This window comes from Tinamus guttatus, unplaced genomic scaffold (genome assembly GCF_059628265.1).
Source record: "Tinamus guttatus ecotype Peru unplaced genomic scaffold, ASM5962826v1 Tinamus_guttatus_pri_ptg001247l, whole genome shotgun sequence".
Lineage (NCBI taxonomy): Eukaryota > Metazoa > Chordata > Aves > Tinamiformes > Tinamidae > Tinamus > Tinamus guttatus.
In genome coordinates this window covers 37,287-62,771 of record NW_028289781.1, presented here as the reverse complement: position 1 = coordinate 62,771, position 25,485 = coordinate 37,287, and the positions used below count along the sequence as shown (strand labels likewise).

Here is a 25,485-nt window from a genome sequence, read left to right as displayed (position 1 = left end):
CCCCGTGTTCCCCCCCTTCAATATTCCTGTTTTTTCCCCCCAATTAACCCTTTTCTGACATCTCATTTAACCCCCGTGTCCCCCCTGATTAATCCCCCCCAATTAACTATCATGTCTCCTCAAACAACCCCTCTTTGTCCCCCCAATTAACCCTTATGTCCCCCCCAATTAATCTCCCCAATTAACCCCCACGTCCCCCCCAATTAACCCCCACGTCCCCCCCAATTAACCCCTCTCTGTCCCCCAAATTAACCCTTATGTCCCCACTAATTAATCCCCCCAATTAATCCCCACGTCCCCCCCAATTAACCCTCATGTAACCCCAATTAACCCCTCTCTGTCCCCCCAATTAATCCTTATGTCCCCCCAATTAACCCCTCTCTGTCCCCCCACTTAACCCTTATGTCCCCACTAATTAATCCCCCCAATTAATCCCCACGTCCCCCCCAATTAACCCTCATGTAACCCCAATTAACCCCTCTGTCCCCCCAATTAATCCTTATGTCCCCCCCAATTAATCCCCCCAATTAACCCCCACGTCCTCCTCAATTAACTCTCATTCCCCCCAATTAATCCCTTTTTGTCCCCCCATTAACCCCTATGTCCCCCCCAATTAACGCCCCCAATTAACCCCCACCTTCCCCCAATTAATCCCCACGTCCCCCCAATTAATCCCTTTCTGTCCCCCTCATTAACCCCTATGTCCCCCCCAATTAACGCCCCCAATTAGCCCCCACGTCCCCCCGTTAACTTCTCCCCCTTTTCCACCTTTTCCTTTACAATTCCTGCGTTTTTTTCCCCCAAACGCTCCCCGTTCCCCCCTGGCCCCGTGGTGGCCGTGTCCCCCTGTCCCCGCTGTGTCCCCCTGTCCCCGCTGTCCCCCCCTGTCCCCCCCTGTCACCGCTGTCCCCTGCTGTCCCCGCAGGTCCCGCCATGGAGTGGCAGCCGGACGAGCAGGGGCTGCGCCAGGTCCTGCAGCTGCTCAAGGACTCGCAGTCCCCGAACACGGCGACGCAGCGCGCGGTGCAGGACGTATCCAGGACAGGGGGGACATGGGGGGACACGGGGGGACATGGGGACATGGTGGGGACATGGGGGTGTCCCCAACACAGCGATGCAGCACGCGGTGCAGGACGTATCCTGGGACGTGGGGACACGGGGGGACATGGGGACACAGGGGTGTCCCCAACATGGCGACGCAGCGCGCGGTGCAGGACGTATCCTGGGGACACGGGGGGGACATGGGGACACACAGGGGGACATGGGGACACGGGGACACGATGGGGACACGGGGGTGTCCCCAACACGGCGACGCAGCGCGCGGTGCAGGACGTATCCTGGGGACACGGGGGGGACATGGGGACACACAGGGGGACATGGGGACACGGGGACACGATGGGGACATGAGGGTGTCCCCAACACGGCGACGCAGCGCGCGGTGCAGGACGTATCCTGGGGACATGGGGACACGGGGGGGACATGGGGACACACAGGGGGACATGGGGACATGAGGGTGTCCCCAGCACGGCGACGCAGCGCGCAGTGCAGGACGTATCCTGGGGACATAGGGGGACATGGGGACACGGGGGGGACATGGGGACACACAGGGGGACATGGGGACATGGGGGTGTCCCCAACACGGCGACGCAGCGCACGGTGCAGGACTTATCCTGGGGACATGGGGACACAGGGGGGACATGGGGACATGGTGGGGACATTGGGGTGTCCCCAACATGGCGATGCAGCGCGCGGTGCAGGACGTATCCTGGGGGGACGGGGGGGACATGGGGACACACAGGGGGACATGGGGATACGGGGACACGATGGGGACATGAGGGTGTCCCCAGCACGGCGACACAGCGCGCGGTGCAGGACATATCCTGGGGACATGGGGACACGGGGGTGTCCCCAACACGGCGACGCAGCGCGCGGTGCAGGATGTATTCTGGGGACGTGGGGACACGGGGACACGGGGGGACACGGGGACACGGGGGGGACATGGGGACACGGTGGGGACATGAGGGTGTCCCCAACACGGCGACGCAGCGCGCGGTGCAGGATGTATTCTGGGGACGTGGGGACACGGGGACACGGGGGGACACGGGGACACGGGGGGGACATGGGGACACGGTGGGGACATGAGGGTGTCCCCAACACGGCGACGCAGCGCGCGGTGCAGGACGTATCCTGGGACATGGGGACACGGGGGGACATGGGGACACGGGGGGGACATGGGGACACGGGGGTGTCCCCAACACGGCGACGCAGCGCGCGGTGCAGGACGTATCCTGGGACATGGGGACACACAGGGGGACATGGGGACACACAGGGGGACATGGGGACATGGGGGTGTCCCCAACACAGCGACGCAGCGCGCGGTGCAGGACGTATCCTGGGGGGACATGGGGACACACGGGGGGACATGGGGACACGGGGGGACATGGGGACACACAGGGGGACATGGGGACATGGGGGTGTCCCCAACACAGCGACGCAGCGCGCGGTGCAGGACGTATCCTGGGGACACGGGAGGGACATGGGGACACACAGGGGGACATGGAGACACGAGGGGACACAGGGGGACACGGGGGGGACATGGGGACATGGGGGTGTCCCCAACACGGCGACGCAGCGCGCGGTGCAGGACGTATCCTGGGACATGGGGACACACAGGGGGATGTGGGGACACACAGGGGGACATGGGGACACACAGGGGGACATGGGGACACGGGGGTGTCCCCAACACAGCGATGCAGCGCGCGGTGCAGGACGTATCCTGGGGACACGGGGACACGGGGGGACATGGGGACACGAGGGGACACAGGGGGACACGGGGGGGACATGGGGACACGGGGGTGTCCCCAACACGGCGACACAGCACGTGGTGCAGGACGTATCCTGGGGACATGGGGCAACATGGGGACACGGGGGTGACACGGGAGGACATGGAGACACGGGGGTGTCCCCAACATGGCGACACAGCACGTGGTGCAGGACATATCCTGGGGACATGGGGACACGGAGGGGACATGGAGGGGACACAGCGACACAGAGCACCGTGCAGGACATTTCCTGGGGACACGGAGGGGACACGGGGACACGAGGGGACGCAGAGGGGACACGGTGATGCAGCGCGCCGTGCAGGACGTATCCTGGGGACATGGGGGGATACAGAGGGACATGGGGACACGAGGGCACACAGTGACGCAGCGCGCGGTGCAGGACGTATCGTGGGGACACGGGGGGACACCCCGGTTGGGGACATGGAGGACCCGGCCCCACCCGGGAGGGGTTGATTTGGGGGCAGATTTAATTGGGGGGTTTCAATGGGGCTTTTCCCCATTTTCCCCCGTTGTTTCCCGTTATTCCCTGCCCATTTCCCCCTTTCTGCTGTTATTTCTTTTTTTCTTTCTTTCTCTCCTATTTTCCCCCTTTTCCCCGCCATTCCCGCCGTTTCCTCCATTTTCCCTCCTTTTCCTCCCCATTTCCCCCATTTTCCCCCCCTTCTCCCCCCCATTCCCGCCGTTTCCCCCATTTTTCCCCGACATTCCCGCCGTTTCCCCCGTTTTCCTCCCTTTTCCCCCCACCATTCCCGCCGTTTTCCCCATTTTCCCCCCTTCTCCCCAACATTCCCGCTGTTTCCCCCATTTTCCCTCCTTTTCCCCGCCGTTTCCCCATTTTCCCCCCATTCCCCCCCATTCCCGCCGTTTTCCCCGGAATCCCGGCGTTCCCGGCGTTCCCGGCTCCTTAACGGCTCCGCAGCAGCTGCAGCAGCTCAACCAGTTCCCCGACTTCAACAACTACCTGATCTTCGTGCTCACGCGCCTCAAGTCCGAAGGTGGCTCGTCCCCGCGTGTCCCCAAGTGTCCCCAAGGGTCCCCGACCCCGTGTGCTCCCCCCCGCGTGTCCCCGCGTGTCCCCAAGGGTCCCCGACCCCGTGTGCTCCCCCCCGCGTGTCCCCACGTGTCCCCAAGGGTCCCTGACCCTGTGTGTTCCTGCCCGTGTGTCCCCAAGGGTCCCCGATCCCATGACCCCCCACCTGCGTGTCCCCAAGGGTCCCCGTCCCCGTGTCCCCCCCCACGTGTCCCCAAGGGTCCCCATCCCTGTGTCCCCCTGCCTGCGTGTCCCCAAGTGTCACTGGCTGGTGTCCCCCCTGTGCCATAGTGTCCCCAACCCTGCATGCTCGTGGCATCCCCATGTCCCCATGTTGTCCCCATGTTGTCCCCTGGGTGTCCCTGCGCCCCGACTTGTGTCCCCAGATGAGCCCGCACGCTGTCCTCGCGTGTCCCTGATGTGTGTCCCATGTCCCCATGTCCCTGATGTGTCCCCGTGTCCCCAGACGAACCCATGCGCTGTCCCTGTGTGTCCCCCATGCGTATCCCTGTGTCCCTGACATGTGTCCCATGCCCCTGACGCGTCCCGTGTCCCTGGCATGTCCCCGTGTCCCCAGACAAACCCACGTGCTGTCCCTGTGTGTCCCTGACATGTGTCCTGTGTCCCTGATGTGTCCCGTGTCCCCGTGTCCCCGACACTGTCCTGTGTCCCTAGACGAACCCACGCGCTGTCGCCCCGTGTCCCTGACATGTCCCTGTGCCCTTGATGCGTGTCCCATGTCTCCGACATGTCCCCGTGTCCCTGACGTGTCCCCGATGTGTCTCCATGTCCCCAATGTCCCCCCTGTCCCCAGACGAGCCCACGCGCTCGCTGAGCGGCCTCATCCTCAAAAACAACGTCCGCGCCGGCTACCAGAGCTTCCCCATGTCCCCGACGTGTCCCATGTCCGCGTGTCCCCGACGTGTCCCATGTCCCCGACGTGTCCCCATGTCCCCGACGTGTCCCCGTGTCCCTAGATGAGCCCACACGCTCTCTCAGCGGTCTCATCCTCAAGAACAACGTCCGCGCCGGCTACCAGAGCTTCCCGCCGCCCGTGGTGTCCCTGTGTCCCCATGTCCCCAACGTGTCCCATGTCCCTGTGTTCCTGACGTGTCCCCAACGTGTCCCCATGTCCCCAACGTGTCCCCTGTGTCCCCAGACGAGCCCACGCGCTCGCTGAGCAGCCTCATCCTCAAGAACAACGTCCGCGCCGGCTACCAGAGCTTCCCCATGTCCCTGACGTGTCCCATGTCCCCGACGTGTCCCCATGTCCCCAATGTGTCCCCAACGTGTCCCCTGTGTCCCCAGACGAGCCCACACGCTCTCTCAGCGGTCTCATCCTCAAGAACAATGTCCGCGCTGGCTACCAGAGCTTCCCTGTGTCCCCGACGTGTCCCCGTGTCCCTGACGTGTCCCCAACGTGTCCCCGTGTCCCCAACGTGTCCCCTGTGTCCCTAGATGAGCCCACGCGCTCTCTCAGCGGTCTCATCCTCAAGAACAACGTCCGCGCCAGCTACCAGAGCTTCCCCATGTCCCCATCGTGTCCTATGTCCCCGTGTCCCTGACGTGTCCCCAACGTGTCCCCATGTCCCCAACGTGTCCCTGTGTCCCCAGACGAGCCCACGCGCTCTCTCAGCGGTCTCATCCTCAAGAACAACGTCCGCGCCAGCTACCAGAGCTTCCCGCCGCCCGTGGCCGCCTTCATCAAGCAGGAGTGTCTGCGCAGCCTGGGGGACGCGTCCGCGCTCATCCGCGCCACCGTTGGTGAGGGGACACGGGGGTACATGGGGACACGGGGGGACATGGGGGGACGTGGGGACACGGGGGGACGTGGGGACACAGGGGGACATGGGGACGCGTGGGGGGACGTGTCCACGCTCATCCGCGCCACCGTCAGTGAGGGGACATGGGGACACGGGGGGACATGGGGACACGTGGGGGACGCGTCCGCGCTCATCCGCGCCACCGTCGGTGAGGGGACACAGGGGGACATGGGGACATGGGGGGACGTGGGGACACGGGGGGACATGGGGACACGTCCGCGCTCATCCGCGCCACCATCGGTGAGGGGACGTGGGGACACGGGGGGACGTGGGGACACAGGGGGACATGGGGACGCGTGGGGGGACGGGGGGACGTGTCCGCGCTCATCTGCGCCACCGTCAGTGAGGGGACACGGGGCCCCAGGGGACATGGGGACACGTGGGGACGCGTCCGCGCTCATCCGCGCCACCGTCGGTGAGGGGACACGGGGGGACACATGGGGATGCGTCCACGCTCATCCGCGCCACCGTCGGTGAGGGGACGTGGGGACATGTGGGGGACGCGTGGGGACACGGGGACACGTGGGGACATGGGGCTCATCCGCGCCACCGTCGGTGAGGGGACGTGGGGACGTGTGGGGACACGGGGGGACATGGGGACGCATGGAGACACAGGGACATGTGGGGGACATGGGGCTCATCCGCGCCACCGTCGGTGAGGGGACGTGGGGACGTGTGGGGACGCGTGGGGAAGTGTGGGAACACGTGGGGACATGGGGATGCATGGGGACGCGTCCACGCTCATCCACACCACCATCGGTGAGGGGACACGTGTGGACACATGGGGCCATGGGGACACGTGGGGACATGGGGACGCGTGGGGACACATCTGCGCTCATCCGCACCACTGTCGGTGAGGGGGCACACAGGAACACCATGGGGACACAGGAAGGGACATTGGGCTCATCTGTGCCACAGTCACTATGGGGACACAGGGGACAGAGGGGGACACAGGGCTCATCCGCGTCACTGTTGGGAATGAACACGGGAACGCACCGGGGACACGGGGCTCATCCGTGCCACCGTTGGTGATGGGACACGGGGGGACACAGGAGGGGACACGGGCACGCAGGGCCACGCGCGGGCTCACCGCGGCGCCTTCGGCCTCGCAGGCATCCTCATCACCACCATCGCCTCCAAGGGGGAGCTGCAGATGTGGCCGGAGCTGCTGCCCCAGCTGTGCGAGCTGCTCAACTCGGAGGACTACAACACGTGTAGGTGGGGACATTGGGGACAAGGAGGGGACTCAGGGGACACTGGGGACAAGGGAGGGCTCTGGGGACACGGAACACGGCGGGGACACTGGGGACACGGGGACAGGGGACACTGCTGCCCCAGCTGTGCGAGCTGCTCAACTCGGAGGACTACAACACCTGTGAGGTGGGGACATTGGGGACAAGGAGGGGACACCTGGGGACGAGAGGGGGACATGGGGGGACACTGGGGACACGGGGGGAACCGGGGACACGGGGACACTGCTGCCCAGCTGTGCGAGCTGCTCAACTGGAGGACTACAACACGTGTGAGGTGGGGACATTGGGGACAAGGAGGGGACACTGGGGACGAGGGGGGGACATGGGGGGACACTGGGACACGGGGGAACCGGGGACATGGGGACACTGCTGCCCCAGCTGTGCGAGCTGCTCAACTCGGAGGACTACAACACGTGTGAGGTGGGGACACTGGGGACACTGGGGACATGGGGGGACACTAGGGGACACTGGGGACACGGGGGGAACCGGGGACCACGGGTACACTGCTGCCCCAGCTGTGCGAGCTGCTCAACTCGGAGGACTACAACACGTGTGAGGTGGGGACACTGGGGACATGGGGGGACACTAGGGGACACTGGGGACACGGGGGGAACCGGGGACACGGGACACTGCTGCCCCAGCTGTGCGAGCTGCTCAACTCGGAGGACTACAACACGTGTGAGGTGGGGACAGGGGACAAGGAGGGGACACTGGGGACACGTGGGGACAAGGGAGGGCTCTGGGGACACGGGACACGGTGGGGACACGGGGACAGGGGACACTGCTGACTCCCCCAGCTTGTGTGAGCTGCTCAATTCGGAGGACTACGACACCTGTGAGGTGGGGACACTGGAGACAAGGAGGGGACACTGGGGACAAGGGAGGGCTCTGGGGCATGGAACACAGCGGGGACACCGGGGACATGGGACAGGGGACACTGCTGATCCCCCTGCGCAGCTGTGCGAGCTGCTCAACTTGGAGGACTACAACACCTGTGAGGTGGGGACATTGGGACACTGGGGACAAGGGGGGGACATGGGGGGACACCGGGGACACGGGGACACTGCTGATCCCCCCTGCGCAGCTGTGCGAGCTGCTCGGCTCGGAGGACTACAGCACCGAGGTGGGGACACGACGGAGACGACCCTGGGGACAAGGGGGGCTAGGGGACACCAGGGAGGCCAGGGGACGCCAAGGGACACCAGGGACCCCAGGGACACCAGGGACCCCAGGTGACACCGCTGTCCCCGCGGACGCAGGGCGCGTTCGGGGCGCTGCAGAAGATCTGCGAGGACTCGTCGGAGCTGCTGGACAGCGACGCGCTGGCGCGGCCGCTGCACGTGCTCATCCCCAAGTTCCTGCAGTTCTTCAAGCACTGCAGCCCCAAGATCCGGTGGGACACGGGGCGCGCGGCCCCGCGTGGCCCCAGGGGGTGGCCCTGTGTCCCCCCAGCTCTCTGTGTCCCCAGGGGGGTGGCCCTGTGTCCCTGCCAGCTCCATGCGTCCCCAAGGGGCAGCCCTGGGTCCCCTGCCAGCTCCGTGTGGCTCCAAGGGTGGCCCTGTGTCCCGTGCCAGCTCTGCGTGTCCCCAAGGGGTGGCCCTGGCCCCCCCAGCTCTGTGTGTCCCCAAGGGGTGGCCCTGGGAGCCCCCAGCTCCGTGTGTCCCCATGGGGCTGCCCTGTGTCCCCCCCAGCTCCGTGTGTCCCCAAGGGGTGGCCCTGGCTCCCCCAGCTCTGCGTGTCCCCAAGGGGTGGGCCCTGGGACCCCCCAGCTCTGTGTGTCCCCCGCCAGCTCCGTGTATCCCCACATGTCCCCAGGGGGCTGCCCTGGGCCCCCCCAGCTCCGCGTGTCCCCATGGGCCTGCCCTGGGCCCCTCCCGCTCCGTTGTCCCCAAGGGGTGACCCTGGGCCCCCCCAGCTCCGTGTGTCCCCACATGTCCCCAAGGGGCTGCCCTGGGCCCCCCCAGCTCCGCGTGTCCCCAAGGGGTGGCCCTCTGTCCCACCAGCTCCGTGTGTCCCCAAGGGGTAGCCCTGTGTCGCCCCCCCAGCTCCATGTGTCCCCAAGGGGTAGCCCTGTGTCCCCCCCCCCCAGCTCCGCATGTCCCCAGGGGGTGGCCCTGGGCCCCCCCAGCTCCGTGTGTCCCCATGCGTCCCCAAGGGGCTGCCGTGTGTCCCTTCAGCTCTGCATGTCCCCATATGTCCCCAAGGGGCTGCCCTGCCCCCCCCCCCCCAGCTCCGTGTGTCCCCAACGGGCTGCCCTGTGTCCCCTGCCAGCTCCGCCTGTCCCCAAGGGGTGGCCCTGGGACCCCCCCAGGGCAGCTCTGCGTGTCCCCAAGGGGCTGCCCTGTGTCCCCCCCAGCTCCGTGTGTCCCCATAGGGCTGCCCTGGGCCCCCCCAGCTCCATGTGTCCCCACATGTCCCCAAGGGGCTGCCCTGTGTCCCCTGCCAGCTCCGCATGTCCCCAAGGGGTGGCCCTGTGTCCCCCCATCTCCACATGTCCCCAAGGGGTGGCCCTGTGACCCCCCCCCCCGCTCCACATGTCCCCACGTGTCCCCAAGGGGCTGCCCTGTGTCCCCTGCCAGCTCCACGTGTCCCCAAGGGGTGGCCCTGGGACGCCCCCCAGGGTAGCTCTGCATGTCCCCAAGGGGCTGCCCTGGGCCCCCCCAGCTCCGCGTGTCCCCAAGGGGTGGCCCTGCCCCCCCCCCCAGCTCCGCATGTCCCCACGGGTGTCCCAGTCCCCTCCATGCGGCTCCTGGGACGCAGTTGGGGACCGGGGGGGGCATAGCTCGTTAGCTGGGGGTTAATTATCCGCTAACGAGCGCCGCAGCTCCCACGCCGTGGCCTGCGTCAACCAGTTCATCATGGACCGCGCGCAGGCGCTCATGGACAACATCGACACCTTCATCGAGGTGCGCGCGGGTCACCGGGGGTCCCCACATGTCCCCATGGGTCCCCACGCTGTCCCCACGGGTCCCCATGGGTCCCCACACGTCCCCACGTGTCCTTTTGGGTCCCAGTGTGCCCCCGAGGGTCCCCACGCTGTCCCCACGGGTCCCCATGGGTCGCTACGTGTCCTTGTGGGTCCCCCTGTGCCCCTGAGGGTCCCCACACTGTACCCATGTGTCCCCATGGGTCCCCACACTGTCCCTATGGGTCCTTGCATGTCCCCATGGGTCCCCACAGGTCCCCGTGTCCCCGCGCTGTCCCCACACGTCCCCTCTCACTGTCCCTCCATGTCCCCGCGTGTCCCCGTGTGTCACTGTGGGTCCCCACATGTCCCCCCGCTGCCCCCCATGTCCCCACGCTTTCCCCCATGTCCCCCCTTGTCCCCATGCTGCCCCCCGTGTCCCCGCGCTGTCTCCATGTGTCCCCTCGCACTGTCCCTCCGTGTCCCCACGGGTCCCCACATATGCCCCCGCGCTGCCCCTCCTGTCCCCACGCTGTCCCCCCATGTCCCCACGTGTCCCCCGTGTTGCCCCCAATGTCCCCACACTGTCTCCATGCGTCCCCTCACACTGTCCCCCCGTGTCCCCATGTGTCCTTGTGGGTCCGCATGTGTCCCCACGTCCCTCATGCTGCTCCCCATGTCCCCATGCTTTCTCTCTGTGTCGCCCCTTGTCCCCGTGCTGCCCCTTGTGTCCCCGCGCTGTCCCCACACGTCCCCTCACACTGTCCCCACCGTGTCCCCGTGGTGCCCCCCATGTCCCCGTGCTGTCCCCTCACACTGTCCGCCCATGTCCCCACGTGTCCCTGTGGGTCCCCACATGTCTCCACATGTCCCCCATGCTGCCCCCCGTGTCGCCATGCGTCCTCTCACCCTGTCCCCCTCGTGTCCCCATGTGTCCCCACGTCCCTCATGTTGCCCCCCCATGTCCCCACACTTCCCCCCATGCCTCCCTTGTCCCCGTGCTGCCCCTTGTGTCCCCGCGCTGTCCCCACGCGTCCCCTCACCCCGTCCCCCCGTGTCCCCGCGTGTCCCCAGCACCTGTTCGCGCTGGCGGTGGACGAGGACGCCGAGGTGCGCCGCAACGTGTGCCGGGCGCTCGTGATGCTGCTGGAGGTGCGCGTCGACCGCCTCATCCCGCACATGCACAGCATCATCCAGGTGGGTACCCGCCCGGGGCCACCCCCGGGGCCACCCCCGTGTCCCCGCGGTGTCACCGTGTCCCCGTCCCGCAGTACATGCTGCAGCGCACGCGGGACAGCGACGAGAACGTGGCGCTCGAGGCCTGCGAGTTCTGGCTCACGCTGGCCGAGCAGCCCATCTGCAAGGAGGTGCTGACGGCCCACCTGGTGCAGTGAGTGTCCCCCGTGTCCCCCGGCGTGTCCCCGTGTCCCCCGCCGGGTCCCCTCACTGTCCCCGCTGTCCCCACGCAGGCTCATCCCGATCCTGGTGAACGGCATGAAGTACTCGGAGATCGACATCATCCTGCTCAAGGTGGGGATCCTGGTGCCAGGGGGACCTTGGGGACAACGGGGGGGACCTTGGGGACAACGGGGGGACCTTGGGGACAACAGGGGGGACCTTGGGGACAGCAGGGGGATGCCCAAGGGCTCCCGGAGGGGACACGGAGCTGACCTTGGGGACAACAGGGGGGACCTTGGGGACAGCGGGAGGGACCTTGGGGAAAACAGGGGGCACCTTGGGGACAGCGGGAGGGACACTGGGGATAACCGGGGGGACCTTGAGAACAACAGGGGGGACCTTGGGGACAACGGGGGGACTTTTGGGACAGCGAGAGGGACATTGGGGACAGCAGGAGGGACCTTGGGGACAGCGGGAGGGACGTTGGGGACAGCAGGGGATGCCCAAGGGCTCCCGGAGGGGACACGGAGCTGGCACTGGTGCCCGCAATAGTCGGTACCATCTAATCCAGGGGGACCGGGGGCCGCTGCGCGGGGTCCGCCTCGGTGACACCCGCCGGTGACACCCCGGTGGCCGCAGGGGGACGTGGAGGAGGACGAGGCCGTCCCCGACAGCGAGCAGGACATCAAGCCGCGTTTCCACAAGTCGCGCACGGTGACGCTGCCGCACGAGGAGCCGCGGCCGCCCGAGCCCGAGGACGGCGACGACGAGGACGACGACGACACCTTGTCCGACTGGAACCTGCGTACGGGGGCCCCGGCGTCCGGGCGCGCCGCGGATGGACCCGGGGGACGTGGGGACACCTGGGGGGCATGGGGACACCTGGGGGGCATTGGGAGACCTGAGGGGCCAGGGGGACACCTGGGGGGCATTGGGACATGTGGGGGGCCATGGGGACACCTTGGGGGTCATGGGGAGATCTGGGGGCCATGGGGACACCTGGGGGGACGTGGGGACACCTGGAGGGCATGGGGAGATCTGGGGGTCATTGGGAGACCTGGGTGGCCATGGGGACACCTTGGGGGTCATGGGGACACCTGGGGGGCCAGGGGGACACCTTGAGGGCCATAGGGACACCTGGGGGGAATTGGGACATGTGGGGGGCCATGGGGACACCTTGGGGGTCATGGGGAGATCTGGGGGCCATGGGGACACCTGGGGGGACGTGGGGACACCTGGAGGGCATGGGGAGATCTGGGGGTCATTGGGAGACCTGGGTGGCCATGGGGACACCTTGGGGGTCATGGGGACACCTGGGGGGCCAGGGGGACACCTTGAGGGCCATAGGGACACCTGGGGGGCATTGGGACATGTGGGGGGCCATGGGAACACCTTGGGGGTCATGGGGAGATCTGGGGGCCGTGGGGACACGCTGGGGGCCATGGGGCGACCTGGGGGTTGTGGAAAGACCTTGGGGACCATGGGGACACCTGGGGGTCATTGGGAGACCTGGGGGGCCATGGTGACACCTTGGGGGCCATGGGGAGACCTGGGGGTTGTGGAAAGACCTTGGGGACCGTGGGGACACTTGGATGTCATTGGGAGATCTGGGGGGCCATGGGGACATGTTGAGAGTCATGGGGAAATCTGGGGGCCATGGGGACACCTTGGGGGCCATGGGGAGATTTGGGGGCCGTGGGGAGACCTGGGGGTTGTGGAAAGACCATGGGGACACCTGGAGCGCAATGGGAGACGTGGTGGCCACTTTGGGGGGATGTGGGAGGTAATGGGGACATCTGGGTGCATGGGGTGACCTGGTGGCCATGGGTAGACGTGGTGGCCGTGGAAGGACCTTGGAGACCATGGGTAGACGTGGTGGCCATAGGGAGACCTGTGGCAATTGGTAGACATGGTGGCCATGGAAGGTCGTTGGAGACCATGGGTAGACGTGGTGGCCATAGGGAGACCTGGTGGCAATTGGTAGACATGGTGGTCGTGGTGGGACCAGGACACCACAGATAAGGATGGAAAGGGGGATTATAGCCGGATTGCAGTTAAATTCCAGCGGGATGAAAGGCGGAGCTCGTGGCGGGAGCATGGATGAGGACCGGCGTTCCAGCGTCTTCCCTCCCGCTGCGCAGGGAAGTGCTCGGCCGCCGCGCTGGACGTCCTGGCCAACGTGTTCCGGGAGGAGCTGCTCCCGCACCTGCTGCTGCTGCTCAAGGAGCTGCTCTTCCACCCGGAATGGGTGGTCAAGGAGTCGGGAATCCTGGTGCTGGGCGCCATCGCCGAGGGTGAGTGCCAGGGAGCGACCGCCGGGATGTGGAGACGGGGCAGGGGGACGCCGTGGGGTTAGCGGGATGCAGTGGGATCCCATGGGGTTAGTGGGATACAGTGGGATCCCTTGAGGTTAGCGGGATGCCGTGGGGTTAGTGGGATACAGTGGGATCCCTTGAGGTTAGACGGATGCCGTGGGGTTAGCGGGATGCAATGGAATCCCATGGGATTAGCAGGATGCAGTGGGGTCCCGTGGGGTTAGCGGGATACAGTGGGATCCCATGGGGTTAGCAGGACGCAATGGAATCCCGTGGGGTTAGCGGGATGCAATGGGATCCCATGGGGTAAGCAGGATACAGTGGGATCCCATGGGGTTAGCGGGATGCCGTGGGGTTAGCGGGATGCAATGGGATCCTATGGGATTAACAGGATGCAATGGGATCCCATGGGGTTAGAGGGATGCAGTGGAATCCTGTGGGTTTAGCAGGATGCAATGGGATCCCAGGGGGTTAGCAGGATGCAGCGGGATCCCCTGGGTTTATCGGGGTGCAGGGGGATCCCATGGGTTCAGCGGGATGCAATGGGCTCCCCTGGGGGTTTATTAGGATGCAATGGGATCCCCTGGGCTCCTTGGGACCCCGCGGTGGCCATGTCCCCATCCCTGTCCCTGCAGGCTGCATGCAGGGCATGGTGCCCTACCTGCCCGAGCAATGGGATCCCATGGGATAATCAGGATGCAGTGGGATCCCCTGGGTTCATTGGGACCCCCATGGCACCCACGTCCCCATCCCCGCAGGCTGCATGCAGGGCATGGTGCCCTACCTGCCCGAGCAATGGGATCCCCTGGGATAATCGGGATGCAGCGGGATCCCATGGGTTCAGCGGGATGCAATGGGCTCCCCTGGGCTTATTAGGATGCAGTGGGATCCTGTGGGTTCATAGGGACCCCATGGCACCCACATCCCCGTCCCCGCAGGCTGCATGCAGGGCATGGTGCCCTACCTCCCCGAGCAATGGGATCCCATGGGATAATCGGGATGCAATGGGCTTCCCTGGGGGTTTATTAGGATGCAATGGGATCCCCTGCGTTCATTGGGACCCCATGGTACCCACGTCCCCGTCCCCGCAGGCTGCATGCAGGGCGTGGTGCCCTACCTCCCCGAGCGATGGGATCCCATGGGTTCATTGGGATGCAATGGGATACCATGGGTTCAGCGGGATGCAATGGAATCTCATGGGTTCATTGGGACCCCGCGGTGCCCACGTCCCCGTCCCCACAGGCTGCATGCAGGGCATGGTGCCCTACCTGCCCGAGCAATGGGATCCCATGGGTTCATCGGGATGCAATGGGATCCCCTGGGTTCATTAGGACCCCATGGCACCCATGTCCCCGTCCCCGCAGGCTGCATGCAGGGCATGGTGCCCTACCTCCCCGAGCAATGGGATCCCATGGGATAATCGGGATGCAATGGGATCCCCTGGGTTCATTAGGACCCCATGGCACCCACATCCCCGTCCCCATCCCCACAGGCTGCATGCAGGGCATGGTGCCCTACCTCCCCGAGCAATGGGATCCCATGGGATAATCGGGATGCAATGGGATCCCCTGGGTTCATTGGGACCCTGTGACCAACGTCCCCATCTCCGCAGGCTGCATGCAGGGCATGGTGCCCTACCTGCCCGAGCAATGGGATCCCCTGGGTTCATCGGGATGCAATGAGATCCCCTGGGTTCATTAGGACCCCATGGCACCCATGTCCCCGTCCCCGCAGGCTGCATGCAGGGCATGGTGCCCTACCTGCCTGAGCAATGGGATCCCATGGGATAATCGGGATGCAATGGGATCCCCTGGGTTCATTGGGACCCTGTGACCAACGTCCCCGTCCCCACAGGCTGCATGCAGGGCATGGTGCCCTACCTCCCCGAGCAATGGGATCCCATGGGATAATCGGGATGCAATGGGATCCCCTGGGTTCATTAGGACCCCATGGCACCCATGTCCCCGTCCCCACAGGCTGCATGCAGGGCATGGTGCCCTACCTCCCCGAGCAATGGGATCCCCTGGGTTCATCGGGATGCAATGGGATCCCCTGGGTTCATTAGGACCCCATGGCACCCACGTCCCCGTCCCCGTCCCCGCAGGCTGCATGCAGGGCATGGTGCCCTACCTCCCCGAGCTGGTCCCGCACCTGGTGGGCTGCCTGGCGCACCGGCGCGCGCTCGTGCGCTCCATCGCGTGCTGGACGCTGAGCCGCTACGCGCACTGGGTGGTGGCGCAGCCGCCCGAGCTCTACCTGCGCCCGCTCATGACCGAGCTGCTCAAGCGCGTCCTGGACGGCAACAAGCGCGTGCAGGAGGCGGCCTGCAGGTACCCGGGGGGCTGGGGGGCAGCTGGAGGGGCGTGGGGGCACTTCGAGGGGCGTTGGGGGCACTTGGAGGGGCGTTGGGGGCACTTGGAGGGGCGTTAGGGGCACTTGGAGGGGTGCGGGGGCACTTGGAGGGGCGTGGGGGCAGCTGGAGGGGGTTTTGGGGCGGTTGGAGAGGCTTTGGGGCAGCTGGAGGGGCGTTGGGGGCACTTGGAGGGGCATGGGGGCACTTGGAGGGGCATTGGGTGCACTTGGAGGGGCGTGGGGGCACTTGGAGGGGCGTTGGGGGCAGTTGGAGGGGCGTTGGGGGCACTTGGAGGGGCATGGGGGCACTTGGAGGGGCGTTGGGGGCACTTGGAGGGGCATGGGGGCACTTGGAGGGGCATTGGGGGCACTTGGAGGGGCGTGGGGGCACTTGGAGGGGCGTGGGGGCAGTTAGAGCGGCTTTGGAGGCAGTTGGAGGGGTGTTGGGGGCACTTGGAGGGGGTTTTGGGGCTCTTAGAGGGGCATTGGGGGCACTTGGAGGGGCATGGGGGCACTTGGAGGGGCGTTGGGGCAGTTAGAGGGGCGTTGGGGGCAGTTTGAAGGAGCTTTGCGGAGGTTGGAGGGGCTCTGGGGCACTTGGAAGGGCTCTGGGGCACTTGGAGGGGCATTGGGGGCACTTGGAGGGGCATTGGGGGCACTTGGAGGGGCGTTGGGGGCAGTTGGTGGCGGGTTGGAGGGGAGTTTGGGGCTGTTTGGAGGGGTTTTGGGGCACTTGCAGGGGCGTTGGGGCACTTGGAGGGGCTTTGGGGCAGTTAGAGGGACGTTGGGGTGGTTGGAGGGGCTTTGGGAGCAGCTGGAAGGGTTTTGGGAGCAGCTGGAGGAGGTTTGGGGGCACTTGGAGGGGCGTTGGGGGCACTTGGAGGGGTGTTGGGGGCTCTTGGAGGGACGTTGGGGGCAGTTAGAGGGGCGTTGGAGGCGCTTGGAGGGGCTTTGGGGCGATTGGAGGGGCTTTAGGGGCAGCTACAGGGGGCTTGGGGGCAGTTGGAGGGGCTTTGGGGGCAGTTTGGAGGGGATTTGGGGGTGGAGGGGCTTTGGGGGCAATTGGAGGGGCGTTGGGGGCACTTGGAGGGGCGTTGGGGGCAGTTAGAGGGGCTTTGTGGCGGTTGGAGGGGCTTTGGGGGCAGCTGCAGGGGTTTTGGGGGCAGTTGGAGGGGCTTTGGGGCAGTTTGGAGGGAGGTTGTGGGCAATTTATGGGGTTTTGGGGCACTTTGAGGGAGTTTGGGTGCAGTTTAGAGGGGGCTTGGGGATGTTTCAAGGAGGTTTGGGGGCAGTTTGAGTGGGTTTGGGGGCATTTTGAGGCGCTTTGGGGGCAGTTCAAGGGGAGTCACGGGCATTTTGAGGAGCTTTGGGGGCATTTTGAGGAGCTTTGGGGGCATTTTGAGGAGCTTTGGGGGCATTTTGAGGGGCTTTGGGGCAGTTGGAGGGCATTTGGGGGCATTTTGAAGGGGTTTGAGTGCAGTTCGGAGGCATTTGGGACATTTTGGGGGCGATTGGAGGGACTTTTGAGGCATTTTGAGGGCGTTTAGGGCCCAGGTGGTGCCCAGGGCGGCGCTGGGGACCCTTTGGGGGGGCTGTTTTGGGCCCTTTTGGGACCATTTGGGCCCTTTTGAGGCCATTTTGGGGCCGTTTGGGGCCCTTTTGGGACCATTTGGGCCCTTCTGGGGCCGTTTGGGGCCCTTTTGGGGCTGTTTTGGTCCCTTTTGGGGCCGTTTTGGGACCATTTGGGCCCTTCTGGGGCCGTTTGGGGCCCTTTTGGGGCTGTTTTGGTCCCTTTTGGGGCCGTTTTGGGACCATTTGGGCCCTTCTGGGGCCGTTTGGGGCCATTTTGGGGCTGTTTTGGGGCATTTTGGGGCCATTTCGGGGGTTTCCTCCGGCCGTGATGACCCTCCACACGCTGATCCCCCATGAGCCAGGCGTATTCGTACTGTCTGAGCCGGAGCGCGCGGTCCCCGTGGCGGTGACGCCGTCCCCGGTGACACCGTCCCTGTGCGGCGGTGACGATGACGTGTCCCCACGGTGTCCCCGCGCCGTCCCAGCGCCTTCGCCACGCTGGAGGAGGAGGCGTGCACGGAGCTCGTGCCCTACCTGAGCTTCATCCTGGACACGCTCGTCTTCGCCTTCGGCAAGTACCAGCACAAGAACCTGCTCATCCTCTACGACGCCATCGGCACGCTGGCCGACTCCGTGGGCCACCACCTCAACCAGCCCGTGAGCGGCCCCTCGGCGGCCCCTTGTCACCCCCGGTGTCCCCTTGTCACCCCTGGCGTCCCCTTGTCACCCCCCCCATTGTCCCCTTGTCGTCCCCGGTGTCCTCGTGTTGCCCCTGTTGGCCCCTTGTCACCTCCAGCATCCCCATCTTACCCTCATCGTCCCCTTGTCACGTCCAGCGTCCCCATGTTGCCCACATCGTCCCCTTGTCACGTCCAGTGTCCCCTTGTCACCCCCATCATCCCCATGTGTCCCCCCCACATCATCCCCTTGTCGTCCCCAGCATCCCCATGTCACCTCCGGCGTCCCCGTATTGTCCCTGTTGGTCCCTTGTCACCCCTTGTCAACCCAGCATCCCCATCTTGCCCTCATCGTCCCCTTGTCACCCCCCATGTCCCCTTGTCACCCCCGGCATTCCCATGTTGCCCTCAACATCCCCTTGTCACTTCCAGTGTCCCCTTGTCACCCCCATCATCCCCATGTGTCCCCCCCGCATCGTCCCCTTGTCACCCCCATCGTCCCCTTGTCACCCCCGATGTCCCCATGTCGCCCCCATCGTCCCCGTTGGATCCCGTGATGATCAAACCCAACAGACATTCGAATCCCGAAGTGTCCGTGTGGATCGATCCGGGCTGATGGATCCGGAGCAGGGAGGGGGGAGCGACCGGTCCTGCCGTGATCCCTGGATTTCCCCCCTCACCCCTGTTTATCCTCCTCTTCCCTCCATTCCCGTTCCCCCCCATTCTCCCCATTCCCTCTTCCCCCCATTCCCTCTTCCCCCCATTCCTGTTTCCCCCATCCCCGTTCCCCCATTCCCATTCCCCCCATTCCCATTCCCCCATCCCCGTTCCCCCATTCCCATCCCCGTTCCCCCATTCCCATTCCCCCCATTCCCTCTTCCCCCCATTCCCATCCCCCCCATTCCCGTTCCCCCATTCCCGTCCCCCCATTCCCATTCCCTCTTCCCCCCATTCCCGTCCCCCCCATTCCTGTCCCCCCCATTCCCGTTCCCCCCGTTCCCCCCATCCCTGTTCCCCCATCCCCATTCCCATTCCCCCCATTCCCATTCCCGTCCCCCCCATTCCCGTTCCCCCCATCCCCGTCCCCCCCATTCCCATTCCCGTTCCCCCATTTCCATTCCCCCCATTCCCTCTTCCCCCCATTCCCGTTTCCCCCATTCCCATTTCCCCCATCCCCGTTCCTCCCCATTCCCGTTCCCCCCATTCCCATTCCCCCCATCCCTGTTCCCCCCATTCCCGTTTCCCCCATCCCTGTTCCTCCCATTCCCGTTCCCCCATCCCCGTTCCCCCCATTCCCATTCCCGTTCCCCCATTCCCTCTTCCCCCCATTCCCATTTCCCCCATCCCCATTCCTCCCATTCCCGTTCCCCCCATCCCGGTTCCCCCATTCCCATTCCCCCCATTCCCGTTCCCCCCCATTCCCATTCCTCCCATTCCCGTTCCCCCCATCCCCGTTCCCCCCATTCCCATTCCCGTTCCCCCATTCCCAGGAGTACATCCAGAAGCTGATGCCGCCGCTCATCCAGAAGTGGAACGAGCTCAAGGACGAGGACAAGGACCTGTTCCCGCTGCTGGAGGTGAGCGTGGCCGGAGGGACACCCGTGTCCCCTGTGTCCCCGGGACGGACACCGTGTCCCCCACGTGTCCCCCGCGTCCCCGTGCTCACTGCTGTCCCCGTGTCCCCAGTGCCTGTCCTCGGTGTCCCCCGCGTGTCCCCTGCGTGTCCCCACATGTCCCCCATGTCCCCCCTGCGTGTTCCCCGCGTCCCCGCGCTCACCACTGTCCCCATGTCCCTGTGTCCCCAGTGCCTGTCCTGCGTGTCCCCCACGTCCCCTGCGTGTCCCCCGCGTGTCCTCGTGTGTCCCTGCGTGTCCCCACGTGTCCCCCATGTTCCCCCTGCGTGTCCCCCACGTGTCCCCCGCGTCCCTGCGCTCACCACTGTCCCCATGTCCCCAGTGCCTGTCCTCGGTGTCCCCCGCGTGTCCCCCACGTGTCCTCGTGTGTCCCCCGTGTCCCCACTGCGTGTCCCCACGTGTCCCCCGTGTCCCTCCTGTGTGTCCCCCACGTGTCCCCCACATCCCCATGCTCACGGCTGTCCCCGTGTCCCCAGTGCCTGTCCTTGGTGTCCCCCACGTGTCCCCACATGTCCCCCATGTGTGTCCCCCACGTGTCCCCCACGTCCCTGCGCTCACCGCTGTCCCCGTGTCCCCGTGTCCCCAGTGCCTGTCCTCGGTGTCCCCCGCGTCCCCGCGCTCACCGCTGTCCCCATGTCCCCGTGTCCCCAGTGCCTGTCCTCGGTGGCCACCGCGTGTCCCCCGTGTGTCCCCCGCATGTCCTCGTGTGTCCCCCGCGTGTCCCCCCTGTGTGTCCCCCACGTGTCCCCCGCGTCCCCGTGCTCACGGCTGTCCCCGTGTCCCCAGTGCCTGTCCTCGGTGTCCCCCATGTCCCCGCGGTCACCGCTGTCCCCATGTCCCCAGTGCCTGTCCTTGGTGTCCCCCACGTGTCCCCTGTGTGCCCTTGTGTGTCCCCCGCGTGTCCCCCGCGTGTCCCCTGCGTGTCCCCCACGTGTCCCCCGCATCCCCGCGCTCACCGCTGTCCCCATGTCCCCGTGTCCCCAGTGCCTGTCCTCGGTGGCCACCGCGTGTCCCCCGTGTGTCCCCCGCATGTCCTCGTGTGTCCCCGCGTGTCCCCACGTGTCCCCCATGTTCCCCCTGCGTATCCCCCACGTGTCCCCCGTGTCCCCGTGCTCACGGCTGTCCCCATGTCCCCAGTGCCTGTCCTCGGTGTCCCCCGCGTCCCCGCGCTCACTGCTGTCCCCGTGTCCCCGTGTCCCCAGTGCCTGTCCTCAGTGTCCCCGGCGTGTCCCCACGTGTCCCCTGCGTGTCCCCCACGTGTCCCCCGCGTCCCCGCGCTCACTGCTGTCCCCGTGTCCCCAGTGCCTGTCCTCGGTGTCCCCCATGTCCCTGTGCTCACGGCTGTCCCCATGTCCCCGTGTCCCCAGTGCCTGTCCTCGGTGTCCCCCGCGTCCCCGCGCTCACCGCTGTCCCCATGTCCCCATGTCCCCAGTGCCTGTCCTCGGTGTCCCCCGCGTCCCCGCGCTCACCGCTGTCCCCGTGTCCCCATGTCCCCAGTGCCTGTCCTCGGTGGCCACCGCGCTGCAGAGCGGCTTCCTGCCCTACTGCGAGCCCGTCTACCAGCGCTGCGTCACCCTGGTGCAGAAGACGCTGGCGCAGGCCATGGTGGGTGTCCCCGCGCGCGCGGTGTCCCCGCGGTGTCCCCGCGGTGTCCCCAAGGGGACGTGCGCCCTGTCCTAGATGTACACGCAGCACCCGGAGCAGTACGAGGCGCCCGACAAGGACTTCATGATCGTGGCCCTGGACCTGCTGAGCGGGCTGGCCGAGGGGCTGGGCGGCCACGTGGAGCAGCTGGTGGCCCGCAGCAACGTCATGACGCTGCTGTTCCAGTGCATGCAGGTGAGGGGACGTGTCCCCGCGTGTCCCCCGTGTGTCCCCCGTGTGTCCCCGTGTGTCCCCTGTGTGAACCATGTGTCCCCTGTGTCCCCTGCGTGTCCCCTGCATGTCCCCTGCGTGTCTCCGCGTGTCCCCCGTGTGTCCCCCCGTGTCCCCCGCATGTCGTGTGTCCCCTGTGTGAACCGTGTGTCCTCGTGTGTCCCCCCGTGTCCCCTGCATGTCCCCATGTCCCCCGCGTGTCCCCGTGTGTCCCCCGCGTGTCCTCATGTGTCCCCCGCGTGTCCCTGTGTCCCCCGCGTTTCCCCCGCTTGTCCTCGCGTCCCCCACGTGTCCTCGTGTGTCCGTGTCCCCGTGTGTCCCCCGCGTCCCCTGTGTGTCCCCGTGTCCCCCGCATGTCCCCCGCGTCCCCTGTGTGTCCCCCGCGTGTCCCCCGCGTGTCCCTGTGTGTCCCCCGCGTTTCCCCCGCGTGTCCTCGTGTGTCCCCCGCGTGTCCCCCGCGTGTCCCCGCATGTCCCCCGCGTCCCCTGTGTGTCCCCCGCGTGTCCCCCGCGTGTCCCTGTGTGTCCCCCGCGTTTCCCCCGCGTGTCCTCGTGTGTCCCCCGCGTGTCCCCCGCGTGTCCCCGCATGTCCCCCGCGTCCCCTGTGTGTCCCCCGCGTGTCCCCCGCGTGTCCCTGTGTGTCCCCCGCGTTTCCCCCGCGTGTCCTCGTGTGTCCGTGTCCCCCGCGTGTCCCCGTGTGTCCCCCGCGTCCCCTGTGTGTCCCCGCGTGTCCCCGCATGTCCCCCGTGTGTCCCCCGTGTGTCCCTCGTGTGTCCCTCGTGTGTCCCTCGTGTCCTCTGCATGTCCCGCGTGTCCCCTGCATGCCCCCCCGCCCCGTGTCCCCGTGTGTCCCCCGCGTGTTCCCTGTGTGTCCCCCCGTGTGAACAGTGTGTCCTCGTGTGTCCCCCCGTGTCCCCTGCATGTCCCCATGTGTCCCGTGTGACCCACGTGTCCCCGTGTGTCCCCACGTGTCCATGTGTCCCCCGCATGTCCCCCCGTCTCCCCCGTGTGTCCCCCCACTTGTCCTCTTGTGTCCCCCACATGTCCCCCCCGTGTCCCCCCGTGTCCCCTGCATGTCCCCCGTGTGACCCGCGTGTCCCCCGCGTGTCCATGTGTCCCCCGTGTGTCCCCCGTGTGTCCCCCGTGTGTCCCCCACGTGTCCTCTTGTGTCCCCTGCGTTTCCTCCATGTGTTCCCGTGTGTCCCTCGTGTCCCCTGCATGTCCCGCGTGCCCCCCGTGTCCCCCCCATGTTCCCCCCCGTGTGTCCCCGTGTGTCCCCGCGTGTCCCCCGTGTCCCCCCCGCGTGTCCCCGCGTGTCCCCGGGGCTCAGCCGCTCTCCGTCCCGCAGGACACGATGCCCGAGGTCCGGCAAAGCTCCTTCGCCCTCCTTGGGGACCTCACCAAGGCCTGTTTCGTGCACGTCAAGCCCTGCATCGGTGCGTCCCCCGCCCCAAAAAAAGCGGAAAAAGGGGAAAAACTGCAAGTTTTCGGAAGGGGGGAGCCCATAGGGGTGTTTGGGGGGGTCACGCCGCTGTGTCCCCCCCCCAGCTGAGTTCATGCCCATCCTGGGCACCAACCTGAACCCCGAGTTCATCTCCGTGTGCAACAACGCGACGTGGGCCATCGGCGAGATCTGCATGCAGATGGGTGAGCCCCGGGGGACACGGGGGACACGGGGGGACGCGGCCACCCCCGGCGGGTGACACGGCCACCCCGCAGGCGCCGAGATGCAGCCCTACGTCCCCATGGTGCTGAGCAACCTGGTGGAGATCATCAACCGGCCCAACACGCCCAAGACCCTCCTGGAGAACACGGGTGAGGAGCCCCCAAAACGGGGGGGGTACCTGGTTGCAGGGGGGGGCGTTTACACAGATTTGGGTTTTTTTTTACCCGTTTTATTTGTTTTTTTCCCCGGTTTCCTTCAGCCATCACCATCGGGGCGCTTGGGCTTTGTGTGCCCGCAGGAGGTGGCCCCGACGCTGCAGCAGTTTATCCGGCCCTGGTGAGCACCGGAAAACGGGGGAAATCCCGGGAATTTTGGGGAGGGGGGGTGACACGAGCTGGCAGGGGGTGACACAGCCACCCTGTCCCCCCCGCCAGGTGCACGTCGCTCCGTAACATCCGCGACAACGAGGAGAAGGACTCGGCGTTCCGCGGGATCTGCGTCATGATCGGCGTCAACCCGGGCGGCGTCGTGCAGGTTGGGGGGGGACACGCCGGGGGGGGGGGGGGTTTGTCACCCCCTTTCCTCCCCCCTTGGGGACAGGTCTCCTGTTGTCCCCATTTTGGCCTATGGCTCCTATCCCTGTTCCCCTCTTCGCTCATTTTGCCTATGGATTTGATGAGCCCCCCCAATTTTGGCTCTTCTGTCACCCCCCCTTTGGCTCTGTGCACCCCCCTTCACCCCATGTCCCCCCCTTTTAACCCCACGTTGCCCCTTTTAACCGCATGTCCCCCCCTTCATCCCATGTCCCCCCCCTTTTCACCCCCACGTTGCCCCTTTTAACCCCCACGTTGCCCCTTTCACCCCATGTCCCCCCTTTTTCACCCCATGTCCCCCCCCTTTTCACCCCACGTCGCCCCTTTTCACCCCACATTGCCCCTTTTAACCCCATGTCCCCTCCTTCATCCCATGTCCCCCCCTTTTCACCTCACATCTCCCCTTTTAACCACCTGTCCCCCCCCCTTTCACCCTATGTCCCTCCCTTTCACCCCATGTCCCCCCCTTCATCCCATGTCCCCCCCTTTTCCACCCCATGTCCCCCCTTTTTCACCCCACGTCCCCCCTTTTCACCCCACGTCCCCCCCCTTTTAACCCCGTGTCCCCCCCCCCAGGACTTCATCTTCTTCTGCGACGCCGTCGCCTCCTGGGTGAACCCCAAGGACGACCTGAGGGACATGTTCTACAAGGTGGGGGACAGTGCGGTGGCGGTGGCCGTCCCCATGGGGGGACCCACGGTGGCCGTCCCCACGGGGGGACCCGCGGTGTCCCCACGGCGCCCGTCCCCTGTCCCCAGATCCTGCACACGTTCAAGGAGCAGGTGGGCGACGACAACTGGCTCCAGTTTTCCGAGCAGTTCCCGCCGCTGCTCAAGGAGCGACTCGGGGCCTTCTATGGGGTCTAGGGGCCGCCGGCAGCGCAGGTGGGTGGGGGGCAGCCCCCCCCTTCGCTTAATGACCCCCTCACTTAATAACCCCCCTTCATTAGCCCCCCCTTTCATTAACCCCCACTTCATTAACCCCCCCCCTTTTTTCATTAACACCCCCCTTTCATTAACGCCCCCCTTTCATTAACGCCCCCCCTTTCATTAACCCCCACTTCATTAACCCCCCTTTTCATTAACCTCCCTCCTTTGATTAATCCCCTCTTTTCATTAACCCCCTCCTTCACTAACCCCCCCTACATAGCCCTCCCCTTCATTAAGTCCCCCCTTTATTAACCCCCTTCCCCTTTTCATTAAGACCCCCTTCATTAACCCCCATTAATGCCCCTGAATAACCCCCCCTCATTAACTCCCCCTTCATAAACCCCCCCTTCATTAACCCCCCTCTTTCATTAACCTTCCTGTGATTAATCCCCCTCTTCATTAACCCCCCCTCATTAACCCCCTCCCTCATTAACTCCCCCTTCATTAACCCCCCCCCCCATTAACCCCCCCCCTTCTCTCCCTATAGGCACCTACTCCGAGCCCGGCGCAACCCGGACACGGGGGGGGCAGGAGGAGGAGCCCCCCCCACCACCACCATGGGGGGGGGGGGCACCTTTCTGCCCCCCCCCAGCTACTATTGAAGCCTCCCCCCCCCCCCAG

General features: G+C 66.0%; 1 protein-coding gene across 1 annotated transcript; it reads left to right on the top strand.

The window, feature by feature from the left end:
• The first annotated feature begins 933 nt into the window (after positions 1-933).
• On the top strand, positions 934-24,801 carry LOC148590571 (transportin-2-like). The gene is given in 24 exon segments (XM_088538868.1): positions 934-1,032; positions 3,763-3,838; positions 5,488-5,637; positions 6,809-6,912; positions 8,206-8,342; positions 9,774-9,855; positions 10,929-11,051; positions 11,126-11,244; positions 11,324-11,384; positions 11,892-12,057; positions 13,394-13,546; positions 15,672-15,897; positions 17,977-18,148; positions 19,659-19,745; positions 21,300-21,407; positions 21,483-21,641; positions 23,025-23,112; positions 23,225-23,323; positions 23,396-23,491; positions 23,602-23,612; positions 23,614-23,678; positions 23,777-23,876; positions 24,512-24,586; positions 24,694-24,801. Coding segments are annotated over 24 exon segments (2,664 nt in total).
• The last annotated feature ends 684 nt before the right edge of the window (positions 24,802-25,485 follow it).